Source organism: Crocodylus siamensis, chromosome 4, assembly GCF_052110815.1.
Source record: "Crocodylus siamensis isolate JL-2025a chromosome 4, ASM5211081v1, whole genome shotgun sequence".
Classification (NCBI taxonomy): domain Eukaryota; kingdom Metazoa; phylum Chordata; order Crocodylia; family Crocodylidae; genus Crocodylus; species Crocodylus siamensis.
Window position 1 is genome coordinate 130,955,892 of NC_143398.1, and position 19,949 is coordinate 130,975,840.

Genomic DNA, 19,949 nt, shown 5'->3' on the forward strand with positions numbered 1-19,949 from the left:
GCTATACAATTTTGAGGCTTTTAATGAACTCTGTGTGGCTGTGTTGCTCAGTCTCTTCTCATAGACTGAGAGACTGTTCCTAGTTGAAAAAAATACTAAGAGTTGTTGGATATTCTGACAAAGCCCTTGTAAATGACTGAGCAAGAGCTCTATGACATGTGCTATCCAGTCATACACTAGCTATGGAACACATCAGAAGATGGTAGGTGCCTCCTTCAGGATTAAGTGTTTTTATTCACATCCTTATTCTAGATCTTGGTGGTTCTGAAAAAGTTTCCCTCAACTAAGATCAGAGTGTTAGATAAGGATCATAAATATTTTAAGCATGTCTGATAAAGTCATCTCCTTCAGCATTTTTCCAACTGTGAATGACTAACTGCCAGGACTTACTGGCCAAATACGACTTTTGTACTTGAGAAGGGATGACATCATTCTCCCTCATGAGAGCAGAGAGGAACTTGGAGTCATAATATGGTGGGGAGTGGATGCATCTGTCAGGATTCAGAGCAGCCAACAGTCTGACTATCCCCCAACTAACCCTTCCTACCTGTGTAGGCCTGGCTGCCAATAGCCTAACTATTTCCAGCTGGCCTCAGTTAGTTTCATATAAGCAGCAGCCCTTTCAGTGCTCAGAAGGCTTCTCAACAGCACAAATGCCTCCCTGGGTAGTTCCTCTGTATTTAGCTATGCTCCATTCCAGACCCCTTTTTCCTGACAGTTGGCTCCTTGCTCCCTGGCTCATGAATCCAGTCTGTATTCCAGCTTCTTGCTTCTGATCCTCTTGGCTCATGACTCCAGTCTGGACTCCTGCTCCTCATTCTTTGGTCTGTGACCCTGTACCGTCAAGCTCCAACTGCCTATATCCTGATCAGACCCTGACAGCATTGGACACAATCAACGGGGTGTGGTGATTTTAATGAGAAGTGTCTGGACTTCCAGATCTGTTCAGAGCCACTATCAAGTGCTTTTCCTTTGACAGGTCTACAAAAAGGACTAAGAGCACCTTGCACTCAGTAAAGGACTCTCACAACTGTATACTCCCTCTGAATTTTAAGCACCTACACCTATAAAATATACCATACTTCTTAACAGGAGCAATTACACTGAACACTATCCGGCTAGCTGGAGTTCCGTATCAAAGATTGGCTGACCTGCAGCAAAAGATGGCAGCTTTCCTCAGCCTTGTCTACTAGGGCAGTATGAAATTTCACTGACCGTTTTGACACTGTTTCGACTCATTTCAAGGTCAAAACAGCAACATCGAAACAAAACAAAGGGCCTTGAAACAGCCTTGAAACAAAACAAGGTTAGTCAAAACATTTTGACCATAGCGCTGGGGATGGGAAGTCAGTCCAGCTAGGCTGACTCCCCATCCCCCGTGCTAGATTGTGCCGGGGGCGGGTGGGCTGACTCCCCATGCCCCACGCTAGTCTCTACAGCTCCAGTTCAGAAATAGAACACGTGTCCCCACACCTGGGTGACAGGCTGATTAAGGGCAAGTCCTGGGAGACCAAGGCAGTCCTATCCTCTTCTCCCAATTAGGGCTGCTAAAGAATTATAAAAAAAAATCCCTCCTTGCCAGATCAGGTAGTAGAATTCATAAGTTCAGCCTGACCATGAATTGTGTTCTGTCTTCTGTATGGCCTACTCAAGGGTCTTTAGTTGCTTTTAGATGACATTAAAGACAACAATCAACCACAACCATCTATGTGTACCTGTGATTACTAGAACATATCCCTGTATGTATGTATGTGATCCTCCCTGCCAGTTTTCATCTGTGACTATTACAATACTGACCAAAGACACTATAATTCCTATGTAAGCATCATGTGAGCAGCTTGGTCATTGCCCTAGGCAAACTTTAATGACAACTTGATTAATGGCTGGATCCCTTGTGTAGGCAAAAAGGGAGCTAGCTATCTCTGATTCCCCAATATCTGCTGTAACAGGGCTGCTGTCTTCATGTAGTTCCTTACTGGCTAAGAAATTTCAGCTATAAGACCTTATGCCATAAACCTTTCCTTCTATTTAAATGTGATGTTTCAGTATCAAGACCTGATGAATGTATGTGTCCAGACCTGCAACCACTACACTTGACTGCCTAGCTTCAGGTTAGATGAACAGCAGTAACAAAGGGTGCAAACTTACCATGAAAACCATAAAAGATTTCTTGCCACTGTAGCTCAAAACTGCATGAATCTGATAGAGGCCCTGGCCTCAAAGATTCTATATTGCATAGTGCCATTCATCTTTCTGAAAGTTCTTCTGGTGGGTATTAACTGCATACCATGCTCTAATTTAGACATGGTCAGTGATGCTCTAATTTAGACATTAGAGATCTAAATCTCAACTGGACCTTTAATGTCATTCTCTTGCAGCTCATGGAACTGCTCTTCCACCTTCACATTAAGACAGCTTTCCTTAGTTTTTCTATCCTACTGATTCTCTGTGCAGACAGCATCCAAGCCCTTACAGCTAGGCTACCAAGCTTGGTGTTTCATGAGAAGACATGGTCTCAGAATTCTTATCAGATCAGTCAGGTATCTTACCAGTCTTCTTTCTGAAACCATACTCCTTGGATGACAAAACCATGTTTGCTCTGGAGTTCTGCTGTATTTCTGAGATAGGACTAGTTTAAAAATAAACAATGCTTAGAAAATGTCCATACTACTGGTGCTCAACCTTTTGATCCCAAGTGGCCCATAAGTGGCCCAGAGCCCATCTGAGGGTCAGATTGGGATGTCTGTGAGCCAGACAGGGCCCTGGGGCCTGGCACCATCCCCTCCCTATCCTACACATCAGGATTGGGCCTTGGGGTCTGGCACCACCCCATCCTGCTCTCACACTGAGATTGGGGCCTGGGGCCATCCCTGTCTGGCCCTGTGCACTGAGATTTAGCAGCAAGGGAGTAGTGCCACTGCTCCCCTGCCACCAAATTTACAGACCCCTGGGGAGCCCCACAGGCCAGATGACATGGTGTCATGGGCGAGATCTGACCTATAAGCTGAAGGTTGAGCACCCCTAGTCTATACCATCTCTACAGTGAGGCCGAGACCATTGCTGGGAAAGAAGCATTGCCCATTGCCTGTTGTTCTGCCTGTGTAATATTCTGTGAACATGTAACAGTACTCACATTTCTTCCTACCTTTCTAAGCAGTCATTAACTCCTCTTCATGCCAAAATCCAAATGATACAAAAATGTCAGTGACTCCAATGGGGCCAGAATTTTACCCCAGAAATTTAAATCAGTTTTCTGGAATTTTGAATCTGTAAATATTTGTTTGGAATGCTGTCCCCCCAAACCACAGAAAATATCTCCCCCCCCGCTTCTTTTACTGTTATTATGTTTCAGAAGAATGGTTTCAAGGGTGGAAGGGTCTGTTTTTTCTTGCTTGTTTTTTAACTTTCTGGTATTCTCAAGAGGTTTTTGGCAGGATCTTTGGAGGATATGAATAGTGTCACAAACAACTGTTGCCTAGACCGCAGTTCTCCCTCAACAAGCTTAGTGAATTCCCTCTATCTGGCATACTCCTACTTTTTAGGTTGTTTAGCTGGGCTTGTTTTTAATTCTCAAGTTGTTTGGCTGGAATAGGGGTGTATTGCCAGAGCCAGGGGAAGAGAATTAGTGATCCAAGGCCAAGAACTGTCCTTCTGTGAAGGAACTTGGCTGCAGCTTTGTATATCTTCAGGTCAGCCTTTTTCTTCAGCTAAGTGTATCATTTTTTGACACAAGTAAGATAAATTACAGATAATAGCACTAAAACCTGGTTATTCACCACACATTTTATAAAGCCTCATGCATTCATTGTTAGCAGGCAGAGAGCATTAGATGCCATACATATAGGTCACTCACTCCCAAGCAAGGGTACAAACTCCCCACAAGCAGATCTTTGCCAGATTCAAATGCTCTTTTGAAGCACTGTGTGACCCACTTTTATGTTTTATGTTACCTGAAAGATAGAAGTCAATGACATTTTACCACTGACATCAGCAGTACTGAAATTTCACTCATTGTTCTTAAGACATAGAATTATTGATGTGTTTGGTGCAATACAAGAGAAACAAAAAACGGTTGTTGTCACTGGTCAGTTATGTATGGGGAGCACTGGGCTGGAGCCTTGGTTGTATTCTATGTTTTGGAATACAGAACACTTCACTAGTCACTTAATCTTTCAATGCCTCAGCTTCTCCATCAATAAAATAGGAATATATGTCTTCCTTTAGGAAACACTTTAAGACTTACAGGAGAAAAAAGCTTATTATTTTTAAACGTTAAAGAAAACCTCAGTAACCTGAAAACATGTAATACAAAGAGCAACTTTGGATTAAAAAGCTACAGATATTCTTCCTCCATAGTCTGTGTTTATGCCTGGGGCATGTTGCAGAGGGAACTGTTCAGTGACTGGATTTGAACAGTAATTACTGTAATAAGAAAATGGGACTCCTGTTTTGTTCCAAGTTCTAACACACCTGCTGTGTACTGAACTTTTTGCTCATGAAATCTGAAGCACACCTATAGTACTTGTCAGTTCATTAACATTATTTAAGTTGTTAGATGAGGTATTTCTGTAAAAAAAAAAAAAAAAAAAAAGGGATGGTCAGCTCCCTCAGTTTCGTTCTGACTTCCACTAATTACTGGTAGACAAGAAACTGTTTAGTAAGGATTTATTAAGTGTACTAATTTGTTTCTCCTTTTCATTCTACAGAACTTACAATAGAAGAATGCTGTGAGAGAGGTAATGAATGGGCAACTAAAAATAGAGGATGCAGTTCACTCCCATTTCTTTCTGAGTCCAGAGAATGCAGGTATATTTTTACTTACTGCTGATTGCTAAAAAATGATGATGAGGGGCATTAGAGCTGGTTGGAGTACCAAAAAAATCACTTTGGAAAGTTTGCAATCATCATGTTTTGCTTTCCCATGGGAATTTTATAACTGAGGTAAATACAGTGTGTCTAATTTTGAAATATTATCTCAAAAATTGGCTTTTAAAAAACATCCTTACAGTTTTCCCACTAAGTTTATCCAGTCATAAAATAGTAAAAAAGGATGGAAAGTTGGCTTCCCCCCACTTCTTCATACTGGATACAGGGAAAGATAAACAGAGATGGGGTGGGGAAAAAAAAGTGAAACCTCTGATAAGCCAAAAACTATAAGTGGATTTTTTTAAAGAACTTTACTTTTGAATTTGAGAAACAAGGTAACAGTATAAACTAAAGATTAAAGGGCAAACCTGGGGGAAAATTACCTTTTAAAAAAATTCAACCAACTCTCTCATCTTAGTGAGAAGAAGGACAAGCAAGCGGAGAAATCATTTTGCTAAAGCATAAGACTAGGACTGTGGAAGGCTTACATTCCCTTGGTGCCTGAGTATCTGCCAATAAAATTCCATAAAGTTCTATTCCTGGACATGTGCAGAGTTACTTCAGTCTTGACAGACATGAGATACTTAGCATGTATCTCATGCCTTAAGCACCCCCTGCCTCCCTCCACGTCCACCTTCCTGCCTGCCCAAAGATTCATAAACTGGGTGTGTCTCCCCACAACCTATTTTGCCTGTAGAGACTTGTCCAGATTCTCAGCTGATGTAAATCAGCATAGCTCTGTCCACTTCAGTGGATCTCTGTTGATTTGCATCAGTTGACAATCTAGCCTAATGAAAAAAAGCTTGACTGAAAGTCAAACAATAACACTAATTGATCTATAGATATTTGAAGAATAATTGGTATATTTTAATAATTTTTCTTCAGTGCACTGAAATGAAGGAAATTGGTGCACTTCCCCTTTGGGTATATTCTTAAATGGGAAAGTATTAATCATACATCGTAAGAGAGACTATATTCCACATAACAAGAAGGTCTAACTTGAGTTAGCTTTATGTTTCTGTGTATACAGATTACATTTGAGCACATTAGACTTTCTTTTTTAATTCTATTGAAATTAACTATTAAGAGGGCACTAAACCATCTTATCGGATCTGAGGAAAGAAGTTAAATGTTGATTATATTTTTGCAAGAGGCAAGGATTTCTTAGGGTGTTATCTTTTCATAGATTTCATAGACATTTGGGCTGGAAGGGACCCGGAGGATCATCAAGTCCAGCCCCTTGCCCAAGGGGCAGGAAGTCAGCAGGGATCATAGGATTCTAGCAAGATAAGCATCCAAATGTATCTTGAAGGCATTCAAAGTGGGTGCTTGAACCACCTCTGGTGGCAGTCTATTCCAAACCTTGAGGGCTCGGATAGTAAAGAAGTTCTTCCTTATGTCCAGCCTGAATCGGTCGTGGTGGAATTTGTGACCATTCGATCTTGTCATCCCTTGGGGTGCTCTGGTGAACAGACATTCCCCCAGATCCTGATGAGCACCCCTGATAAACTTATACGTGGCCACCAGATCACTCCTGAGCCTGCACTTTTCTAGACTGAAGAGTCCCACGGCTCTCAGCCTGTCGTCGTAAAGTCTGTTTTCCTGACCTCTGATCATGCACGTGGCTCTCCTCTGCACTCTCTCAAGCTTCTCCACATCCTTTTTGAATTGCGGAGCCCAAAAAACTGGATTCAATACTCCAGCTGCAGCCTCACCAAGGCCGAGTACAATGGGAGAATGACATCCCGGAATATGCTTGAGAAGCATCTGTGGATGCAAGCCAACATTTTGCTTGCTTTACTAGCCGCAGCATCACATTGAAGGCTCATGTTCATCATGTGGTCAATCATGACTCCCAAGTCAGTTTCATCTGTAGTGCTAACCAGCGTAGCACTGCTGAGCCTATAAGCATGCTGCCAGTTTTTCCTCCCAAGGTGGAGAACCTTGCATTTTTTGGTGTTGAACACCATCAGGTTCTCATCTGCCCATTTCATGAGCCTGTCAAGATCTGCCTGGATCACCCTCTTGTCCTCAGGTATGGATGCTTTACCCCAGAGTTTGGTGTTGTTGGCAAACTTGGCCAGTCCACTTCTGACACCAATGTCCACATTATTGAAGATGTTAAACAGTATAGGCCCTAGGACAGAGCCTTGAGGGACCCCACTGGTGACTGCGAACCAAGACGATTGGCTTCTGTTAGCCACCACCCTCTGGGTCTTACCGTGGAGCCAATTTCCCACCCAATGGATCGTGGTGAGGTCGAGGCTGCAGTTAGCCAGTTTTGCCAAGAGGTGATCATGAGATACCAGATCGAAGGCTTTTTTAAAGTCAAGCTATACGACATCAATCTCTTCCCCCTTGTCCAGGTGATAGGTCACCTGGTCATAAAAGGCAATGAGATTGGTCAAGCAAGACCTACTCACAACAAACCCATGCTGGGTATCCCTCAGGATATTGCCATCAGACCAGCTATATAGTTGGGCTAAAGTTAGGACAACTTTTGAATGAAAGACATTCTTCCTCCAGTATTTATTTTTGTATAAGTAGAGCAAAATCAGAGAAACTAGCTCTGAATGGAAGTAACTGACTTGTTGCCCTGGCTAGTTACTTGAAAGAAGACCAATTTAGAAGTTGACTGTGTACTTTGCCTGTGTGCTGTTAACATATTTACGGTTCCTATAGTCCCTGGCTTTGAGGTGACCTAGAAGGAAGACTGTGCCAGAGACAGTGCCCCAGAATGGAGACTTGAGGAAAAATATCTTGCATTCAAAAACTTGTCTAACTCTACCCAATTACATGGTTGGTTCAATACAAGATATTACTCTAAGAAATCTTTGCCTGTCATAACTTTTGGACCATCACGGCTACAATGTCACTCTTATACTACTGATTATATTTTTATAATTTTGTAAAATTAATGCTAAAGCTCCTGGGTTATATGAGTGTGCCCACCTGACTGCACGGAGCCTCTCCCATGTGGCCCTAGAGAGTGTGCTAGGGGTCTGTCACAAGGACGGCTCCTGCTGTCGTGACATGGGGTCACGTTTTCCATGTGAGATACCCTGGTACTTTCCTGCCACATCTTGGGTGTTATGTTCAGTAGAAGGGTTCCCTTCCATCGTGGGGGAATGCATTAGGCATTGTCACTAGCGGGTGTTCTTGGGGCTCCACCTTCCTTACACCCTAGCCATGTGCCAGCCTATTGGGACGGCTAAACGGTGGGTGATTCGGCTTTGCCTAGGTGTAGTATCCCACTCCCTCTCTGCCGCACTGGTCCCTGGTGTTTGCAACGGTCTTCCCTCCCACCACACAGGTTTGCCTAAGGTGGTGCGATGGCCTCAATGATGGGACTAGCCTCTCCGTGTTGGAATCTTCTGAGTGGCCCTGGCCTGTTCAGTCCTCGGCGTCTGCCCTATGGCCTCCTCTCTGGCCCTGGGGCTTCAAAGTAACTGAAAAAAGAACCAAAATTCCAGGGAGGAGTCTCTGCCCACTCCCCACTCACACATCCTGTGTTTGCCGCCTTTGCCATCTCTTGTTATTCTCTTCCTGGCCAACTCCCTCACCGTCCAGGGTGGTGTGGCCCTTTAACTCAGGCCTTGGACCGTACTGCGGGGTCCCTTGCCAGCCCCTCCTTGCATGTGCCTGGGGTCTCTGTTCAGCCTGGGGTGGGTGGGAAGGGGCCGTCCCACAACTACCTCCCTGCTGCATCCCCACCTGCTGCTTTCCTGCTGCTGGCTTTTATTCCTGCTGGGAGGCATTCCAGGATGATGTCATTGGGGCGTGCTGGCTCCAGCCTCAGAGAAAAGCAGCTGATGAATTGCGTGGGTGCTTCGCCCCTCCGTAGTTCATCTGGGCCGGCTGTGCCTGGAGGAGTTGAGTTTGCCCCATTCTCAGGGCTTTTCTTTTCGGCATTGTGGCAGGTTGTTGCTGCCATGACCCAGGCTGGGGGAGAGGTCTCCCGCCCCTTTCTTATCATCCCCTGGGACAATGAGACATTCATATTTTGTCTTGGAAAAAGTGACTTCGCCTTAAACTTTTTTTAACACTTAAGTTATGGAGCTGACTATATGATTGATTGAAAGGCAGCTTCTGAACAGACTTGATATTTCTCCATCAAACACACTGCCATACCTCCTTTTCTCCTTCCCCCCTGCCCTCTGTCTCTGTCTCTCTGTCTGTCTCTCAATGAACTGCAAACTTCTACTGTAATTGTAGAAGTGTTTGGATTGATCTTTGTTATGGAAAGAATGTGTTTTGCAATGATGTCTCTGCCTTGTTTCTGGCTTTTTGCATTTATATTGGCAATGAAAATAGTCACGCATAAGAATTGACAGATAGGCCTTAAATCCTAAATTAGGAAATACTTGAAGAGTCAAAAGAATTGCAGACAAAACAAAGACAGGGAAAAACAGGAAATCAAGTCTATTGAACAATTTGGAAGCAAAAGTATTTAAGATTTAATGATCAATTAATTAGTGTGAGCTGAGATTCTGATGCTAGTGAAATTTATCCTTTTGATGTTTTTAATTGTAGAAAGGGTCTTTAAGACTTCACTAAAATCTTCAAATGTGCTTAGTTTATCCATAAATCTTTTGTATATATTGAGGGAGAGATTCTACAAAAGATGCTACGTTGCTATAGTGATGAGCTACAGTGATGTAGCTGATTACTATTGCAGTGTAGCATCAATGGGCATGACCAGTGATGCTGATGCTATTGTGCAGTAGGGTTGGAAATGCCCATGTGCCACCCAGACTGTGCAGTAATGGTGGTTACTACGCAGTCATTTAGTACTTGCTTTAGCCAGAGCAAGTACTAAATGACTGTGCAGGTTGGGGACACCTGTAGACACGTCCAATAAGTAGAATCTTAACTTCAGAGCCTTTCTCTGAAAAGTGAATAATGGCATCCTGAAAAGTGAAAATGAAAAATGGAAATGTCATCCTTACTGGCTGCTCTTCAGGGCAATAGTAAATGGCCTTACTTTTTTTAAATTTCAAGTTAACACTGGAAACATCTGCGAGACACTTGGCTAGATTTGGTTTTTTTATATGTCTTCACTAGCAGAGTCTGCTCTTAACTACATTTGCAAAACATTTTTGCAAAAGATGGTATCATGGAGATGTAATCGGAGCTAAAATGTGATGTCTGGGAACCTGACTTTCTTCTTACTTTGCTAGTTGAACTATGATTGACTTACATGTTAACTCTTGTTATGCATAGCAGTAAACTAAAGTTAAATTGAGTATAATTTACATCTGAACTACATTCTCCATTTAGACAGAACATTTCAGAATAACTCGGGACCCAAAATCAAGACCAGATTTTTCAGAAGAGATCACTTCCTATTTGGTTAACTATAAAAGTAGAAGTCACTGGGTGTTGAGCATAACTGAAAATCCATGTCTAATTTACATGGCTAAACTGCAATTGAGCTCCTTTGCCTAACTCATACAATGTGAACGGGATGCTGAGCATCTGAAAAATCTGTTACTTTCTGCACAGTGTCTCATATTGCTTCAAGCCTTGTTTTCTTCCCTCATCCCATACCCTAGGTAAGTGTTCTCCCTTGCTACTTCGTCCCTTTTTATTCTGATGAGCTGAAGTAGAGATTTTCAAGTTGTTTGGATCAGTGTACCCCTGGTGACCAGACGCAGAGCAGTGTACCCCTGGTGGCCAGATGCAGAGCTTGAGGGGGTGGGGCAGTGGCATGCGGCTGGACACAGAGCGGCAGCAGCCACCACATGAGAGCTTCGCCCAGCTCTGACATCTGGCTGGTTGGTCAGTGCCTGCGCAGCAGCATGGGATGGTGTGTGGCAGTGCTTCATCCCCACCTGTCCACACATACCCCCTAGGGCCTTCTCAAGTACTGCCTGAGCAACCCCTGAGCTAAAGAATCACTTGCCTCAGTGAGCTAGCAGAATCTAATTTACCCTTTTCCAGTAAGTTACCACACATTAATGAAGAGAGGAAGAGATATTGCATGCAAATATTGCTAGCCTAATGCAGATCTTACTTCCTGGAGCCCTAAGCAACTCATTTATGCAATGCTTTGGACTTCTATGGTTGTCAGGAGACTTGCCACTTTTAACCTTTTCTGAAGCACAGTTCATGGAAGGTCAGATTGCAAATCGGTCTTCCTACAAATAACTAGCTAAGGCAGCAAGTTGGTTACTTTCATTCAGAGCTGTTTTCTCTGATTTCTCTCTACTTGTAGGAAATAAAACCATTTTGGATAGCTCACCTATATTCTTGGGGTCTCCAGGCATATCAGGCCTCTGCTGCCAATTTCACTCAGGTTGTAGCAAGTCTCCTGAACCAATGTTTGGATATGTCCTAAGTGCATTATACTGGCTGCTCTCTCTCCCACAGGCCACTACATTTCACTACATCACTATATTCCCAAAAGTCATGATTCTGGCATATGGTCCCCTGATTTACAGGAAATTGAGGCAGAAGAACTGGGGTTTGAGTGAGCAACCTTTTTGACCACCATTACTAGCCTTTTGTGCACTGATCTACCTCCCCAGGAGGTTTCCTAGCTCTCTAAATACACAGTAGCTCTAAAACAGCTTCAATTTATTTTTGAGATCAAGCTGTTCAAGATAGGTTTCCACCTTGCTTTTCAAATATAGACTTTTTCCTGAACAAAGTTACAGAGGCAAACTGAAGTCCTAGATGTTACTAGCTTATATCATACAAAAATTGTACAACTCTTTCATCTCTTACTATCTAAAGGATACTAGGCTAGATTTGGATGCTTGGTTATTTTAATATTGCATAGAAGCTGGGCTCCACTGTGCTAGGTGCTGTAGAAAAATATGGTCCCTACCCCAAAATAGTGTAGAGAGCTGGTAGATACAGGCAGGCCAGGTGCAGACATTACACTTTTTCCCATTTAAGTGGTAAGAAACCAGTGTATATCTGTAACAGAACAGAAGTTTGAGCATATAGGCCGTTTTAAAGATGGCAGATGCTGTTCTCAGACTTACTCAAGCTAGGTTGCACTGGCCTGTTGGATGTCAGCACCAGGTTCACTCAAGAATCAAGGTAGGTTGCTGTCCACTGGTATTCCAGAGGATTTTCTGAGTCCTAATCAGCTCTTACTTGGAGAGAGCTGTGGCTTGGCTGTTCCAACTGAGTGTCTAGCTGGCCCCACCCCTGAGGTCTCTGTCCATCAGCCACAGTCAGGACAGGGGAGGGCAGTGGAGCGAGCTGCTGGGCGAAGTGGTGCCAGCAGCACACCTCTCATTCCCACTTGGGTTGGCAGGGCACAGTGTCCCTCTCATGTCTCAAGCCCTGGGACCATGTGCTGGAGTGGCTCTGGGAAAGGCTTGGAGAATTTCTCCTCCCGGTCCCCAACTCCATGTCAGCATCAAGTTCCTGGCTGAAGCCACTTCCTCCCACACAGCCATGGGGCCCTGGTCCCTGGGGAGGAGGGTGGTAGTCATGTCCTTGGAGCTGCAGCACCTCATGGGGGTGATTTCAGCACCAAGATCAAGGGTAGGAGTGGGTTCCTGTGCTTGGTGGAGCTGGAAGCCACCCCTCTCCAACCCTGGAAAGTGGACCTGTTTGAGTTGAGCCAGCCCAGCCAGCAGAAGTTGGCACTAGCAGTAGGTGGGGCTGGGCAGAGGCTTGCCCAGCTCCCCAGGCTGCAGACTCTGTTCCTGCACTGAAACTGCCCCCCACCAGGCACTGCAACCACAAGGGCATGGCTGCATCCCCTCCTCAGGGACTGGAGCCTCACAGCTTCATGGGAGGAAGCAGCTTCAGCTAGGAGCTCTGTGCTGGTTGGCTGGGGAGGGGAGGGCAGAGGAGGAGAGGGGTGAAATTCTCTGAGCCCTTCCCAGAGCTGCTCCAGTGCATGGTCCCAGGTTGGGGGACAGGGGTACTCTTGCCAACCCAGCCACGAATACAGGGTGCACTGCTGGCACTGCCTCCCTCCAGTAGCTCAATACCCCTGTTCTCCCCCACCTCTGGGCTGCCTGGGGTGGACCGCTGTGTCTCCCACCCTAGACCAAACCCAGGGAACCTCATGCCATCAAGCTGGGACAAACATGCTTCCCTCTGCTGGTTGCCTGCAGCTGAGAGCTGCCTGGCAGATGACAGGACAGCAGGGAGGAGGTGTGTGCCTGACAGCCAGTGAGGGATGGCCCCCACTTGGCTGTGCTCAGCTGCCCGTGGCAATGTCCGTCATGCTGGGAGGCATGCAGGAGCAACTCTAGCCTTCTGGCCTTGCCCGCTGCAGGCATTTCCCTGCCTCCCCAGACCAAAGGGTGAAGGTGGGTTCCATTTGCTCCTGAGCCAATCTGTGCAGCTTAGAGAAACCTGCATAGATTGGATTGATTCTACCTCGGGCTTTTTGAATGTCTGTACTTAGCCACAGAGACTGGGCAACACAAGAAAATGATGAGACAAGATTGGTCAATGTGAGAGGTATCAGCTGCTTAAATGTTGATAGATATTTTTAGTTTGTCATTTCTAGGTCTGGAAAAACCTCAGATTTCAGGCTTCAAAGTTATAACAGCTTTGTGATTAGAAATGCTGTTTTAGGTCATTTTTGGAGAAGTTTCATGCTTGTTAGTTAGACATCCTGTGTTCCCTGCTCTGACAGACTCAGGGCTTTTGGTTTTGCAGTTGGAGGAATTAAAAAAAAAATAGTCCCAAGGAAATGTTTAAAACCCTCTAAGATATTTCTAAACTAGTCTTCCCTGAACATGTGAAACATATTCAGAAAATATGTTCTTATGCCATGCTGTAAATGTTTTATCAGCACTCATTTGGAAGACTTGCTTATTTCACCAGTGGCTGTTGCTAATATCCCACTATGCCTTCGAGTGTTGTTTTGCTTTGCAAATAATAGATGTTACAATTTTAATTTTCCTTTTCTCATGAAAAATGCTCAGGACAACTTTTTAAGCAGATTTTCTAAGCCACAAAACTTAGATCTGCATTAAAACTGACAATTTGACAGTTTGGGTCAGTATTATAGATTTAGGTCCAAATGTTTATGTGCTGTATTTTTTTAAGCAGATGATTGAGAAGTATCTTTCATTGCTAGGATCCCACATTATGTATCCGGAGTCATTGCCTGGTGCCAGCACCCCCCACACCAATGAATCTGCCACCTCCCAGCCCCACACTGTTCCCGGCTACCTCCCTGCACTGGCTATGGCCCCAGCCCCGTGCCACCCGGGGGTGGGTGCAACCTGGAGCTGGGAGCCAGAGCCCCTGGGACCCCCGTGCCTGCCCTGAGTTGTCGTTTATAATAATAATGTTTATAATAACACTAGTGCTGCTGCAACTAGGACAGGTGTTGCCCAGCTGGGGCAGGGCAGGGCAGGGCAGGGGATGAAGCCACAGTTCTTCCAGGGAGGGGGTCAGGTGGGCTACAGCGAGTTTTGGGGTGGCTGCAGCCCTTCCACCCCATAGTCTCCTCCCACCGCTGCTGCTGCCCACCCTGAGCGCAGCCCGGTTTGCCCCCAACTCTGCCGGGATGAGCCTGGTGCAGCCCTGGCTTCAGCTCCCAGCAGCAGCCTGTCCTGCCCCATGTAGATCCAGAGGCACATGCTCCCACATGCCTCCTGAGTGCAGGTAGCAGCAGGAGCTGCACCCCCCAGACAAGCTGTTCACGGCTCAGTCCTGAGCCCTGCTGGCTGTGCAGCATCTGCCCCTCTCCTAGCTCCAGTCCCAGGCCCAAACCCACTCCCTCCCCACCCCTGCTGCAGCTGCAAGAAGCCCTCAGCTGGGCTGCCTTGCAGCCCTACCACTGCCCCTTGTTTGGGGGAGGGGCTAAGCTCCGTTAGCCCCCACTTCCACTGCCTATGAGTGGAAGGGATACAAGTAAATTCTGAGTATATTTTTTATTTAAAAAATCTGTTTAGTTTAAGAATATTGCTTGCCTTTGCAAATTTGTCATCTTTATTCAATAAAATCACTTCTTTTTTAGTCATAATGGTTTTGACAAATATAAAGCCCTTAGTTCTTCACATGAAAAGCATGGGAGTAGCTTCAAGCCTCATAAATAAATTGAGCAAGAAGCAGAAGATAATGAGGGATGCTCCTCTGGTTTAAACTCCAGTTGTATCAAATGAAATTATATTAAGGCCCAAGTTAAATTTTAATGCTTTTATGGACAGGAATAAAAGGTAATAAGAACTCAGAAGAGGTGATCAGGAAATCCATGGTGATTTAAGAATGCACCCTTTGGGAGGATAACAAAGAAGATTAAAATGCTCTGGAGGTAAACAGGCATGCATTTTTTTTCACTGGAAAGTTACTCTGAAAATTAGCAAAGCAAGTTAAACTTTAAAGTAAAACCATGGATTCTGGTTCTTCCAAGATCTGTCAATCTAATATTTGGTTATTAACAAGCTAAAATGAATACACTTTGATTTTCACAAATTCAGTATTTTCAGTCAGTTACCCTTTCACAGTGTCTTAGGCTGCTCTTACTATTCCTAGAATCAGGCTAAATGTACTTCTGAAATTATCTCTCTTTTTTTATTTGGAAAAATAAAAGTCCTACAGGCAAAAATATAAGTGTGAATTTTTGCTTTTACCGTCTGTTTCCCATAACTTGATTTTAATTCAGGCTAATAAGATACTGACAATTATTTTAATTTTTGTCAGTTTCCCTTTAATTTTATTTAAGTCTAAATGATGAGTTCTTTTCATTGGTGGTATATTACTGAGACGTGGGATAAAATCCACCAAAGGAACAGAGTATTGATAATGTGATCCTTAAATATCCTGAATGAAAGTCAGTTAAGTAGCCAGTGTCCCCCTAGAATTTCCTATTTTAATATTTGGCATCATAATGAAAGTTCAGACAGATAGTAAATATAAAGCTAGCTCAACAAGTTTCTGGGGCTGTTACAGAACAACAAAGTGTTTCAAATACTGAGCAAAATAGTCACTTTTTCATCTGAAAAAATGAACTAGGGCTGGGCTTTCCAGCTGGCAGCCCATGGGCTGCATGCAGCTTGCAAGGGGTTACTTTGCTGCCCATGGTCTTCTACCTCATTGCTGTAGCAACTGCTGCAGCCAGGATCTTTAAATTTCCACCTCCCTCCCTCAGCTTCTGCTTCTTGCTCGCACCCCAGAGGGTGGGGCAGGACAGCCCACAACACTGAGGGAGCCTGTGGTATGGTATTGAGATGGAGGCTGCTTGTAGTTACTGGGGAGCAGGGAGGCTACCATGCATACCAGCAAGGGGTGGGGGGAGTATGGCCGAGGGGCTGGTGCCTTGCACTCATGCAGCCTCTGGTGTGTGTGATCCTTGCTGTTGTGGCCCATGCTGCATGCAGCCCCCAGCCACTTAGCTCAGGGCTGTCCAACTTCTAAAATAATCAAAGGAATAATAGGAGATTTCTCAATTTTTAGGGCTTGAGCTTGGAACAAATGAACCATATTCCACTGAGTGCATTTCCACTGCTGAATGTGGAGTGTTGTGGGTTTTGCTCAGTGAGATAAATTCAGCTTCTTCCTCTATCATTGTGGGTGATGAAGTTTCAGTGAAACTGGCCTACTTTTTCTGTAGAAAATAGAAAGAGGTCCAACCTGGGGCAGGTACTGTTCAGACATATAGTTTCTGTCCCAATGGGTTGACAGTTAATCTACAGATCTTTTGACTTTTCTTTATAGTGTCTAGGGGTTCTGCACCTGAGTTCTCTTAAAGGAAATGCACTATGGGAAAGGGATAGGGCAATGGCTGTGCACCTGTGTTGCAGCACAGAGAACATAATTGCCAACTATTTAGTACATACCCAAGCAATATGGATTGTAGAAAGTGATTAGCACTTTTCTCATCATTATTTTTTGTTATGTTGTATTTCCATTCCATTGAATTTTGACTACAAGCCACAGTTCAAAGATGTTGAATAACTTGTTCTGAATAGGAAAAAGTGAAAGGGGTTTTTTTGCCTTTAGGAGGGAAGAGGGGATAATTTGATGACTTGTCAAAGTGGAAACATTTGAAAAAGAGGGTTCAATTTTTACAGCATTCCATTGGAAACCATGCAAATTTTCAAAACTGGCCTGATTCTTAATCAGCTACAGGTACTGTTTCTAAGACCTGGGTTTCTTATCTATTCACTGAGCAGGAATTGGGTTTCTAGGTTGCTAAAGAACAGACAAGCTGAGATGCCTCAGAGCATCCTCATTGCATCACACGTATTGAGCAGGAGAAGTTGGGTGGAGTTTCTTGAGTTTGATGTCTGACTGAGTGCTTTGCTTGCATGCTGTTGACATATGCACAGTATCCAGAGTCCTTGGCTTTGATGTGACATAGTAGGAGGACTGCCCCGGAGCCAGCACCCCAGCAGAACTGAGCGAAGAGCAGGAATTGCATTTCACTGAAACTTCACATTGCAAAGATAGAAAACTTAGAAAACATTTTTTCCCAAGAGGGGCCTAAATAAGGTCTCAAAAATAGTGAAATCCTTCACCAGGTAGAATTACCATTCTCTTTTCCAGCTTTAGCTTGGATTTTCCTGAATTCCTATTCAGTAATCTGTTTTTGAACTTTACCTATTTTTTTAAGTATCCATCCTTCATTCAGAAGTTCTCACGTGATAATTTTGGACAAACAATTTTTGGACTCTCAAGTTTTTGATTTAGCATAAGCTATTTTTAGTGGGTTCATTTCACAATCCAAAAATTATCCAGTTCACAAGTTGAGTGGTTAATCTTCCTAGTCCCTCTGAACCACTGTTAATGCTGCTTTGCTAGCATCCTGGAAACTGAGTATATCCTGTCAACGTCAAGCCTGTTATTAGAGAAAAGGCCCTCTTCCCTACCAGTGTAAGAATCCTTAATGAGGTGTGAATAGCTGAGCAGAGGTCAGGGACAGGTTTGAGTAATACATTTCCAAGCGTTAAAGAGGTGTGAACTACTGAAAGCAGGCTGTTTCTACTGAGTTAGCCTGCATAGGTAAAACAGTTTAAGTGATACCTTTTTAATATTAAATTAATGGATTTTGGCAAGTAGGTAATACTCTTTTTATGATTTAAATGTGTGTCTTAAGTTGCCTGTACTGTACCAATGTTGACTATGATCTAAATTTGTTAGAGGTTCACCTTTTCGTTCATAATTTAAATGGGTGTCTTACGTGATCTATACTGTACTGATGTCATGATCCAATGCCCACTGAAATCACCTGGAAGACTCCTTCTAATTTCTGCGGGCTTCAGTGGATAAGGTCCATTGTGTGACTGGTAACTGACAAAGTAAATCAGTAACAAAAAGTTTGTCAAATGAGTCAGCAGGGGATCTAAGACCTTTTCTTTGCTGAAAACTGAGGGAAGCAATGGAAAAATCTCCTGCAGGATTCAGCCTGTGTGGTCTGGAATTTGTGGGGGATTTTTGGTAACTCTTGAGCTTGAAATAGATCTAAGTGTGACTTCTTATGTTATTTCCTTGGGTGGCAAGACAGCTCCTCCATTTACAATTATTTAAGTGGCCTGATCCCTAATTGGTTGGTGTATGCATCTTTAAACACTTTAAAAAGGTGAATAACTGAAACCTATTAGCTCACATCTGGTATCAATTCTTATACTACTAAAACTAAAATTACACAATAAAATCCTCTGGGTATTTGTCTGAGAGAGGGTTCCAAGGTTCCACTTTTATAAAATTAAAAAAAGAAAAAAACTCTTAAGTGAAGAATTTTTGTGTCATCACTAAAGTGAGAGGCATGTGCACATACTCTTTGCCTCAAGGGTGCCATTTTCTTTTTTCAAAAAAGGAATGCACTAATTGGCTTGGTGTGGAACCTGAACCTTCAGGCATGTAAAAAGTTTGTTTGATATTTGTTGTGGCCAAATGTCCTTATGCAAGTATATCTTTTTCTAGATGCTACTTATAAACATTTTGTTAGCCTCTTTGTTCTAATAATAAAGAGGATCTGACATTTGTTGCTGATTTGTAATAGATGCAAGAAACTCAAGTGACTTGCTGATAGAAAAATATATAGTTAGAAAACAAATATTTATTTAAAAATAACCGAAAAAACCTTTTCAAGATTTACTTTCAGCACATTCATGGCTTTTTCTTACAGCTTACATATGCTCCTTTTAGTGCCTCCTACTCCAAAGAGATAAAGAAAGGATTTATTATCTAAGAATGCAGATGCCTGATACAATTACTACTGAGTAATTTATCCCAGATTTTAATCTGTAGAAAAATTACTCTCTTAGTAAGGAGGAGACACATGACTAGCTCTCCTAAGCTGGCTGTCTTCAGTAAGCATTGTTACAGATCCTGAGCACGGGGTGGTGTGGGAACCAGTTTGTATCGAGCTAGCTGTGACCCCAGGATGGAATCACCTAGGGGAATGAACATATGGCATGTTCTTTAGAGTCACTTTTTTCATGGACTAACTTTAGCCTGGAATTGAATGATCTACTGAAGAATAAGGTTGTATATTATGTTCTTTCTGCTTTTACTGCACAGAAAATTCTTCACCCACAGTTGGCCATTTTGGATACTCTCCTTTGTCCCCTGTAACTCATGCAGCTTTGTTTTCTACTACTATCAAATAGCATCATCATTAATCCTATGGACACACTAATTTTTCTAAATGTAATGCAGTCTGTTTGAGCTTGGGGAGATTTTTTTCTTCCTCTCTATTCTGGTAGAAAGCAGTATAAGAATGTTAACCTAAACCCTTAATGTAGCAATAGAAAAGTAAAAAGTGGATATAAGGAGATAAAATGGTTAATTTGGGATGATCTTGGAGAGCAAATAGGAGGGATTTCTGGAGTGGGATGAGTTTCATTAACATTTTGTTTATGGGAAGGAGTTTGTTGACACCATTTTTAAGTTACAAATGAATACTGGGATGAATATAAAAATAAAAGGTGGAAAAGCACCAATCTCCTCTGCTGGAAAAAAATGAGAGGAATGGAAAGCTTTGTAGTCGCTTGTAAATGACAGCCCAGAGGTTAACACTGTTGATTGGTACCTCATAAGCATTTGTTCTATTGCTACCTAAATCATTTTTTAGGTTTGTGACTGTTAAAGTGTTTCTTCCAAGAATCTCTTTCCTGGACACTTAGGACAAATATTCATAGGTGCACTGG

The 19,949-nt window shown here is 43.3% G+C and overlaps 1 protein-coding gene across 2 annotated transcripts in view; it reads left to right on the forward strand.

The window, feature by feature from the left end:
* The window catches only part of FBLN1 (fibulin 1), a 128,391-nt gene that overhangs the window by 15,445 nt on the left and 92,997 nt on the right, over window positions 1–19,949 (forward strand). For both annotated transcript variants that reach the window (XM_090043803.1, XM_090043802.1), the window contains exon 2: window positions 4,707–4,806. In XM_090043803.1, the coding sequence (XP_089899929.1) occupies window positions 4,707–4,806 (100 nt within the window). The remainder of the gene's footprint in view (window positions 1–4,706; window positions 4,807–19,949) is intronic.